Source organism: Chionomys nivalis, chromosome 21 (genome assembly GCF_950005125.1).
Source record: "Chionomys nivalis chromosome 21, mChiNiv1.1, whole genome shotgun sequence".
NCBI classification, from domain to species: Eukaryota; Metazoa; Chordata; class Mammalia; order Rodentia; family Cricetidae; genus Chionomys; species Chionomys nivalis.
In genome coordinates this window covers 41,051,416-41,062,168 of record NC_080106.1, presented here as the reverse complement: position 1 = coordinate 41,062,168, position 10,753 = coordinate 41,051,416, and the positions used below count along the sequence as shown (strand labels likewise).

Below are 10,753 nucleotides of genomic sequence, written 5' to 3'. Positions count from 1 at the left end.
AAGGCAAGATCAGTTTCTAAGATCACAGGCCCCCTGTCCACCTTCCACCTTTAAATGGCAAGCCTGTGACCCAACAGTGGGGACCCCAATCCTTTCAGTCCCTCTTCCCCTTGGGGTAGGCAGGCACCCAGAGCATGCTTGGTAAGCCATCTCCAACTGAACATAACCAACCCCTTTCTATCAGCTCAGTCCTAGAAACATAGGCCCTTGGTCTAAACCAGTCACTCTCTGAATTTAGTTCCTTGACTATGACTTACCAGGATTCACTCCAATAATGCGAGGTTTGAAACTGCTCAACTATCTATCCTATGTAGCAGTATCAAAAAGTGGACTAAGAGATCCAGCTTACTCTTTGAGACAGGGTTCTTTGTGTAGCCCTGGCTGTACTGGAACTAGCTCTTGTAGACCAGGCTGGCCTCAAACTCAAAGAGATTCGCCTGTCTCTGCCTCCCAAGTGCTGGGATTAAAGGTACGCGCCACCATGCCCAGCTCCAGCCCGTTCTTAACAATAGATGGTTAAGGTTCGAGTGCCTGCCCAGCAGTCACTAAGCTCAGTCAGCAATCAGTCTGTTCATCACACATCTGCTGCCAGGACAAGGGACTTACTAGGACTTCAGATATCAAAACTTGTTGGCTAGCGGTCAGTGGTGGCACACGTCTTTCTTTAATCCTGGCACTTGGCAAGCAGAGGCAGGCAGATCTCTGTGAGTTCGAGGCCAGCCTGGTCTACAGAATGAGTTCCAGGACAGGCTCCAAAGCTACACGGAGGAATCCTGTCTAGAAAACAAAATCAAATCTGACAGCTGATCTCCTGCTTGAGATTACATGATACAGATATATATGCACCAATGTCATTTTGTGGGATCCAGCCAACTCCAATAGCTCAAGCCTGAGCCACCTGCACCCTGAAAAGCCACTTGGTTCCCTGACGTACATCCTCCCAGAGAAGGAAACACGGTAGGGAAGACACAAAACTTAATTTAATAGAAATTTTGTTTGTAGTTCTTACACTCTCAGTGTGAGCTGCGCTAGAACTGGCTGCCCCACAAGCGGCCCAGTCCTGGGGGCAAGGGAGAAAGGGGATGAGAAGACCCCCATTCTTCCTCAGTGCTGGGGGCAGGGGAGACACCACCCCCTTTTCTCCTGCCCTCCTGAGATCCAGGAAGGAGAGCAGATGCAATCTCAAGCCTAGGACTTTTTCCTCCACACCCATTTTTCTGGAGGTGGAGGGTAGTGACCAGGGGTTGGAGAGAAAGGGACAGAAGAAAAAAGATGTTGATTCAAAACGAGAAGCCAGGAGTTGAGGGCTGAAGGAGAATTATGACAAACACCAGTAAAAAAAAAGGGGGGGCGGGGGAGGAGGCAGGGAACAAAATCAGAATCCACCCCAGATCTGAACCTGCCTGGAAAAAAATGAAAAGTTCCTGAGTCTCATAGAGACATTATTGGGAGCAGCCAGCTCTGCAGCGGGGTGTTCAGGCCTCAGTCCAGCCCTGGAGGCAGGTGGTATGGCCTCTACAGCTCATCCTTGGCCTGGGCAGTGGCATCCTCATCTTCCTCCTTCTCATCCTCATCATCTTCATCTTCATCTCTGTCATCCTCATCCTCTTTGTCCTCAGCCTCTTCCTCCTCTTTGCGCTTCTTGTCCTCCTCTTCTTCCTTCAGCCTCTGTTCTTCATCCTGCTTGTCCTTCATCTGCTTTTCTGCAGCCTGTGGGGACGGACCACACCTTTTAGTACCTGGCTCTCACCTGCCTCCCAGTCCCCGCAGCTGACCCCTAGTAACACAGGAACCCCAGCCAACCTTGGTGACACCCCATGTCTCATTGCCAAATTCCTCTGCATAGGCCTCATCATTGGTGATGAGAAAGTTGTCAAAGATTGTGCCAGACTTGACCTGGGGAAGAATGAAAAGACAGATGGTCAACAGTGACTTCTGACAGCCCTGGCTCTCAACAGGGCTGTTCTATTTCTACCATGTGAGGCAGCAAAATGTGTGGTAGGACATGCCTCTAATCCTAGCACTGAGGAGGTAGAGGCTAGACTCCTTATAGAGTTCCAAGCCAGCCAAGTGCTACATAGTGAAATGCTGCCAAGAAAGGGGGATGGTGGTGGGAGAGGGGGCATGGCAGGTATGTTGGTGCAGTGGCAAGGCAAGGAAGAAAGAACTCCAGGCCAGACTGCGCTACGTGGTGAACTCCAAGACACCCAAGGATACATACCAAGACCACCCTGCCTCAAAACAAAAAAGGGGATACTGCAGTTCAAAAGCCATGCTTTTAGAACATAAACCTCTGCCCTAGTGACCTGCACTGCTGACTTAGGTGCTCAGTGGGGCCAGACACCTCCTGTGAGGTGTCAGCTAATAAAGGCAGTTGCTATAGAGTTCGATTCCTAGGATGGACACACACGATGAAGAGAATCACCTTCTAGCTTTCCTGACCTCTGTATGTGCACCCACATAAATACAAAATAAAACCTATTAGTAAAAATAAGACCAACTTTCTTACCAAGGTGGTGGTAAGCGCAAACCTTTAATCCCAGCACTTGGAAGGCAAAGGCAGACAGATCTAAGTTTGAAGCCAGCCTACTCTACAGAGCGAGTTCCAGTACAGCTGGGGCCACACAGAGAAACCCTATCTGGAAACCCAACCCATCCCTGTCTCCAAACCCCAACTTTCTCCTGTGCTATGAAGAAAAAGGCATCACAAGAAACGCCTCATAAAATGCAGTGCTTTGGAGTCTGACACTTTGAGGTGGGTCTTCCTCCAGAACTACCAGTCTGATCCTACCACGTGAGCTTTGCCAACAACCTTTGTCTTCCTGTGTCTCACCTGCCAGAGATCAAGGCCCAGGACACCAAAACTATCATAGGCATAGATGTTGGCATCCGGGGAATATTCAGGGTTGTCGATTTCCGGGTGTATCCAAGTACCCTTGTAATCTGGGTTATCAATCTGACGCGGCTTCCACTCGCCCTGCAGAGGAGAACCAGGTGAATACAGGTGGACATATTCTTCAATTCAAGCAACAGCCCTGCAGAGAACCCCAACGCCCGTCTTGTTTTGTTTCTGCAGTGCAATATTAATTACAGTGCACAGGCAAGCATCCGACCAGTGAGCCACGCCCACCACTCAAGCTTACCTTGTACTCAGGATTCTGAATTACTGGTGGTTCCCACTCCCCATCCATCTCTTCATCCCAGTCCTCAGGCTTCTTAGCATCAGGGTCAGGGATGTGCTCAGGCTTGTCCCAGTCCTAGGAATACACATGGAGGTCAGAGTGGGCCCAGGTGTCCTCTACTCTATGATGGCGGAAGAGCCACTGTCCGAGCACCAACCTCAGGTTTAGAATCTGTGGGGTCATCAATCTTGGCTCGTTCATCCCAGTCTTCTGGCTTGGCAGCATTAGGATCCTTTATCTTCTTGGGTGGCAGAAAGTCCCAATCATCCTCCAAGGAGCCCGACTCCACCTGGCTGTTGTCGATTTTCACCTCATACGTGTTGTCTGGCCGCACAATCAGCGTGTACAGGTGTGTGAATTCATCATCCTGAAGAGGGAAGGTGGTGAGTAGCCCTTCCCACCAGGCTACTGCCTGGGCCTCCCACGACAGCCACTTAAATGACTACCCCAGCACACCTTACACCGGATGTCCTTGTTGATCAGCACATTCTTGCCCTTGTAGTTAAAGATGACATGAACCTTCTTGGTGCCAGGACCGCAGATGTCTGGACCTACACAAGCAGCAAACACAGGCTGCTTACTAAGGCAGCTCTAGCCCTCTCTGTTAAAGACCTAGCCTCGCCTACTTATAACTTCCACGTGCATGTATGCGCACCATGCTTATGCAGGAGCCTCAGAGGTCAGAACCAGGAACTGGACACCTGCCACCCACCAAGATAAAGGATCCCGAAGCTACCATTTGAGTACTGGGAGCTGAACCTGTGTTCTCTGGAACCACTGAATCATCTCTCCAGTCCATTTTGTTTCTGACAGAGGACACGGTTACAAATAACTCACGCTGGCCTTAAACTATTAATCTACCTCAGCGGTCTAAATGCTGGAATCACATGTGTGCACCAGTATACCTAGCCAGGAATAAAGACCCGATTCTATTTTCTTTTTCTGAGACAGCTTCTCTTTACATATCCCCGTCTTGGATCCCACAAAGATGCACCTGCCTTCGCTACACCCAAGACTAGGATTAAAGACTAGGATCAAAGACCTGATTCTTAACACTCAGGACAAATCTGAAAAGATTACCATTCTAAGACCGGCAAGGCGGCTTAGAGGTAAATCAGTGATTTCCACTAAGCCTGACAGCCTGATTTCAAATGCCAGAAGAGACTTTTGAAGTTGCCCTCCGACCTTCACACTAGGGTGCCCAGACATACATGCATAAATATGAATGCACTCAAAAGGGTCTCCAGGGATTTAGATTAAGTCATCGGCTTCATTTCTAAGATTTGGAAACATCTAGAAATAATCATACAAATGAACAACAAAAATCTACAACTAAAATAGATTAACCCTTCAGTTATCCCTTCAGGAAAAAAAGATCCTCATTCATATGCTTTCTATGGCTGTGAAAACCAGTTTTCTGAGTATAAAGGGGTCAGTCTACACCCACTGTCCAACAGGCAGAGGACCGCACTGGCTGCCCTCTCCCCTCACCAAACATGATGTTGTATTCCGAGTCTCCGTGCATGTCCTTCTGGTCCAAACTACCAGGAAACAGCTTCACGTAACCGCCCCCACAGTCGATATTCTGCTCATGCTTCACCGTGAACTGGACCACCAGTGTCTGGCCCTTGTTGCTGAAGGGTTCGAATCTAGCAGACAGCGCGTAAAATCGGGCATCTTGGCTTGTCTGCAGCCCTGTGGGATGGGAGTGTCGTTCAGGCGGACCCCGAGTACCCTAGCCCTCGAAGGGCACTGATGACCTCCCCTTCCTTCCCCCACCTGTCCTTGGCTCCCGGGTTCCTGGGAAATGCCCAAGCTCTGAGCGCTGACTACAGCTTCCTCCAGGAAATCGCCTTCAATCTGAACACCCACTCCCTGCCTCTTACCTTTATCTTTCTCCTGGTCCCCGTAGAATTTGCCAGAACTGAGGACAAATTTGCCAAAATCGGACTTGTGTTTGGATTCGACCCAGCGGTTGGTCCAGTCATCTGGTGGGGGGGCGGCACAGAGTCAGATCAGCCGGCCTGCTGACCCCCGCCCCCATACCCAACGTCTGTCAGAAGTCACCAGCAGGTGGGGGCGGGGAGGGGGATTCCCATCCCAACCTCGAACTTGACACCTCGAGCCGGCTTCAGGTCCTCGGACGAACCCTAACTCCGGGCGCGGGAAACTGCTGTGCCTTCCACGGCCCCCAAGGACGCACAACAGGAACCGCCCGCGGCTCTAGTCCCCCGGGGCCACAGTGTTGGCCCTCTGAACCGTAATTACATTTACACACGGCGAGGCAGCCATGGGCTCCGGGGCCCAGCCGCCGCTGAGGCAGCCTCGAGGCGGGCCCAGACCTTACCTCCGTCCAAGAACTGCTCTTTGAAATAGATGGCAGGCTCTGCGGCCGCCAAGCCGAGGAGGCTGAGCAGGAGCGGCACCGAAAGGAGCATGGCGGGCCGAGGGGGCGGCGGCGCACGGGCCCTTTAAAACGATCGTCGGGCAGCGGCTCTGCGGTACTGACGGACGCTGCCGCCGCGGCTCCGATTTATATGCACCCACCTCTCACACCAACCTGACCCGGCCGCTGAGCCCGCCCCTCGGCCCTTTTGACTGGTTCAGACCCACAGCTGTCCCTTCTCATTGCGTCCTAGTCGGCTCAGCAGGTTAGGCTGTGGCTCGGAACGCTGGGATCCCAGATGGCCGATTTCTATTGGTCGCACCATAGGCCAATGAGGGTCGACCACGCGTTGTGGGGGACGCCCCCCGGTGGGGTGGGGGCCCCGAGCCCACTCGGGTCCGGTCATGTGACCGGGCCTCGGCCCAGCCCCGCCCTTGCTGGTGCGAGTCCCTGGCTTTCCTTCGAATCGTTTAAAGAATTCGCGCGAGCGAGCCCAGGTGTTAACCGTGAGGGACCAAGACCCGGGCTCAAATTCGACCATTTTCCACCCTCTCTGCACAGAGGGACGAAGGAGGGTTTCCTCGCCACTTTCTATCCGTCCTGCGCTTAGGGAACGCCCACCCGATGGAGCGCTTTTCCTGTTCAGGATAAGGGCAAGTGCCAGTATCCTGGGGTTTCGCTGCATTCTAGTGTCCCAGCTGCTCACGCCACTAGAGAAAGTGCCAGCTTTCTCCTCCTTCTGTCCCGTAGTGCCCTAGCAGCCTGTCAGACTACTGTGTGGCATGATGCAAGTCGCTTTGCCGCTCTGAAATAACAGAGGCCACGATGGGTGACCCTGAGTTATCAGGCAGAAATGCTTTTAAACCTTTTAGGCCTATCCACGGTTATGAGGGCAGGAAACTCAGAGGTCTCAGAGGGGTGTGGCCGTAAGCGTGTTTTTTCGGGTGAGAGGTACGGTTATTATCTTTTTTTACCCAGAGCTGGGAAATGAAAGGGGTCACTGCTTTGTGGTCTCCCACAAACGACTTGGCTTTTGCAATTAAACGGCTATAGGCAGAGGGGAAGGGGTGCCGTTTGAGGAGGGAAAAAAGGACACAGATGGCAATGGCGATAGAGTCCTAGGCATCCGATAAGCAGGACCCTTGGATCTTGAGTCCTGACTCAATCAAGTCAAGTGACTGTGGCCAGCTCCCTGCCTGCTGCTAGGTGGGGGGGGGGGGATGGGAGGTGTTTCCAAATTGAGGAAATGGGAACGCTGGGACAGACTACGGGCTGGGCCCAGGAAATCCTTACAAAAAATGGAGTGCTAGCCGGGCGGTGGTGGCGCACGCCTTTAATCCCAGCACTCGGGAGGCAGAGGCAGGCGGATCTCTGTGAGTTCGAGACCAGCCTGGTCTACAAGAGCTAGTTCCAGGACAGGCTCCAAAACCACAGAGAAACCCTGTGTCGAAAAATCAAAAAAAAAAAAAAAAAAAAAAAATGGAGTGCTTCCTCCTCAGCGAGAGGAATTCAGAGGTGAATGACACTGGAGGTCAAGAAGTTGGAGCTCCGCCCCCAGGCAGTGCACAGAACTGAGTAGTGTTGGTCTAGGTCCCTCTGGAGGATATCCAAGTTGGGAGAGATCTTGACAGACCTGTGATTGGCTCTCCTTCCTGTCCTGGGCCACTAACACATATGCTTTGTGGTTAATGTGTTGTTGCTTAGAATGGAACCCAGGGACTTGTGCATTCCCTCTAGGGGTTGAGATACATCCTTACCTCAGCAAGTTTTGACAGTCACGCTATGTAGCCCATACGACCCTCAATTGCACAGCTATAATCCCAGCGCTTAGGAGGCTGACCGAGCAGAAGGGAGTCAGGCTCCAGACCAGCCAGAGCTCTACATGCACACATACAGAAAATAAGTGGGGCTGTGGATGTATCTCAGTCGGCAGAGTGCTTACCATACATGATGCCCTGGGGTTCCTCCTCAGCACCGAATAAACAGGATGGAATGGTGTATGCCTACTGTCCTAGCACTCAAGAGGTTGAAGGATCAAAACTTCAGGGCCATTCTCAGCTGCATAGTGAGTTGGAGGTCAGTAGGGATCACAGAAGACCTGGTGCCTCAACACAGTGAAATCGGGGACTGGAAGGTGGTTTTGGAGCACTTGCTGCTTTCCAGAGGCCCCCAAGTTCAGTTCTCAGCAACCATGTCAGATGGTGCACAACCTTGGCTCCAGTGGATCCAAGGCCTCTGGCCTCTGTAGACATCCACACACACACAGGAAAAGCATATTTCAGGAGACAGAGGCAGGTAGATCTCTATGAGTTTAAGGTCGCGAGCCGGGTTACATAGTGAAATAAACAAGAAAATATTTTAAAAGAAATAAAAGAAGAACCAGGGATATGGCGTAGTGCTAACCAAAAAAGCTTAAGAACCCACGTTCAATCCCAGAAACCACACCAGAAACTGGATATGGGGGCTTGAGAGATGACTTAGTGGTTAAGAGCACTGGTTGTTCTTCCAAATGAGCCCAGTTCCATCCCCAGAACCAACACGAAGGCTCACAGCCATCCATATCTCCAGCTCCAGGGGATTTAAAGCCCTCTCCTGTGGGCACCAAGCATGCAAATGGTACAGAGACACACATGCAGGAGATACACATGCAGGCAAAGAACCTCTACGAATAAAGTGAAATTATAGTTCTTAAAAAGTCAAGGGCCGGGCGGTGGTGGCGCACGCCTTTAATCCCAGCACTCGGGAGGCAGAGGCAGGCGGATCTCTGTGAGTTCGAGGCCAGCCTGGTCTACAAAGGGAGTTCCAGGACAGGCTCCAAAGCTACAAAGAAACCCTGCCTCGAAAAAAAAACCAAAAAAAAAAAAAAAAAAAAAAAAACCAAAAAAAACAAAAGTCAAATGTGGCAATGCACATCTGTAAACCCAGCTCTACTCCAGCAGGATGGGAGGTAGAGACAAGAACCACCAACAGTAAAAAAGAACAAGAGAGACTGGGCCAGAGAGATGGTTCAGAGGTTAAGAGCACTGGTTGCTCTCCCAGAGGTCCTGAGTTCAATTCCCAGCAACCACATGGTGGCTCACAACCATCCGTAATGAGATCTGGTGCCCTCTTCTGGCCTGCAGGCATACATGCATGCAGAACACTGCAAAATGTTTAAAAAATGAACAAGAGAGAGCCTGTGTCAGGTATGGTAGAAGGCAAGAACAGAGTCCTTAAAGTTGTCCTGTGACCGCAATACATGTGCTCTGGTACACAGAAACTATATTAACTTTTTTACTTTTTTTTTTAATTAAGAAAAACCAGGTATGGAGCTGGAGAGATGGCTCAGAGGTTAAGAGCACTGGCTGCTCTTCCAGAGGTCCTGAGTTCAATTCCCAGCAACCACATGGTGGCTTACAACCATCTGTACTGAGATCTGGTGCCCTCCTCTGGTGTGCGGGCATACATCGAGGCAGAATGTTGTAAACATAATAAATAAATAAATCTTTTTTTAAAAAAAAAAAAGAAAAACCAGGTATGGTAGCAGACCTTCAGTCCCAGCACTGGGATGCCAATGACTCTAGTGGACCTCTGAGAGTTCCAGGCCAGCCTGGTGGTCTACATAGTGAGACCTAGGTAAGCCATCGTTACATAGTGAGACCCTGTCACAAAAGAAAGAAATTAGCATAAGCCTTATAGGAAAATGGAAGTTATTTTGAACTAAGGAGAGAGGGGCCTAAACTGATGAATTCTGAATGCAGGACTTCGCTGGACGGTTGGAATTGGGGAATACTAGAACTGATATGTAAAAGGCTCAAACAATGTTGGTGAACATTTCGTATGAGCGTGGCTCAGAACTGGGGATGTACTGCAGTGATTGAGCCCTTGCCTAGAAAGCATGAGGTTCTGGGTTCCGTTCCTACACTAGCAAAAAAGTCCAAAGCATGGTCCACACTTAAATTACTGTTACCGAGTCGAGTGGTTGTGGCACACGCCTTTATTCCCAGCTCAGGAGGCAGAGGCAGGCAGATCTCTGTGAGTTCCAGGCCACCCTGGCCTACATAGTGAGTTCCAGGACAATCAGGGCTACAAAGACAGACCTTTGAGCACAGGGCTGCCTTCCTTGCCAGTGATGTCTGAGGCCTTCAAAGGCAGTCTCTCCCCCAAGGAGGAAGAAGAGATACCTGCATCATGACAAGCCCCCCCACACCTACTTGGCCATGATTACCCTGGTAATTCAGGCAGCACCCCTTTCCGCAGGCTGAAGCTGGCTCAGATCATCCATCAGGTCCAGGCAGTGCTCCTCTTCTTCAGGGACGACTACGAAGGCTGGAAGGACTTCTACCACAACCTTTCCTTTAACTGGTGATTCCTAAGGTGTCCAAGGACACTGCAAAGCCCCCGGCAAGGGCATTCTGGGCCATAGGGGTGTGAGTCTGATCCCAGCAGAGGTTCTGTGCCGACGATGACAGACCCAGGACACACACAGAGCTTTCGTCAAGGACCTGAGCCCATACTTGCTCCATGGCCGGCCTTACCAGCCGCCCAGTCCCCCACCACCATCCAGGGATGGTTTCAGCACCCAGTCCCTGCTAGCGGACCCCTGGAAAGGATCAACATGGCCCCAGCAGCCTGGGCTAGCTGGACAGAGCAGTTCAGCTTGGGCAGATACCAGATAGAAGGGGGAAGAAGAAATGTGTATTATGCCCAGTAACTCCACTGAGAAGCCTCTGTGGCCCCTCTGCTCCCTTCCTGGGCCCACAAGAATAGAGGGGGAGACTTCCCAAGGGAAAGTCATCAGGCCTTCTCCTCTTTCCCCAGAGCAAGGCACCTGGCCAGTCCACTTACTTCAGGGTTCCCAAGATCCCATGGGAATGTCCAGCAAGGGGTGCAGAGCTTCCCTTTGGGGACAGCTACCCACTTCTTACTTGCCCATCTACACTCCCAATGTAGTAGTGCCCTTGGCCACACTACCTCCCACCTCTTGTCCCCAGTGCCCGTCTTCAACCAGCCCAGCCTACTGGAGTGTAGGTACTGAATCCCAATGGTCCCCAGACCTGCTCTGTGATCTAGATTCCCTCTTCCAGGGAGTACCACCCAACAAGAGCATCTATGATGTGTGAGCCAGTCACCCTTGGGACCTGACTGCTCCTGCCCCTGACTGGCTGCTCTCCTGGTACAGCCTGTAATAGTTCAAGGCAGGCAA

General features: G+C 51.4%; 1 protein-coding gene and 1 pseudogene across 1 annotated transcript; one reads left to right on the top strand and one right to left on the bottom strand.

Moving 5' to 3' along the window:
- Window positions 1–960: 960 nt before the first annotated feature.
- Window positions 961–5,707, bottom strand: Calr (calreticulin). The gene is made up of 9 exons (XM_057754267.1): window positions 5,530–5,707; window positions 5,069–5,170; window positions 4,674–4,877; window positions 3,639–3,733; window positions 3,340–3,549; window positions 3,144–3,257; window positions 2,834–2,977; window positions 1,804–1,896; window positions 961–1,710 (listed from the first exon to the last, which is right to left on the bottom strand). The coding sequence occupies exons 1-9, from the start codon at window positions 5,618–5,620 to the stop codon at window positions 1,516–1,518; spliced, it is 1,248 nt and encodes a 415-aa protein (XP_057610250.1). The 5' UTR covers window positions 5,621–5,707; the 3' UTR covers window positions 961–1,515.
- Window positions 5,708–8,728: 3,021 nt separating this feature from the next.
- Window positions 8,729–10,736, top strand: LOC130863374 (forkhead box protein H1-like; annotated as a pseudogene).
- Window positions 10,737–10,753: the final 17 nt, after the last annotated feature.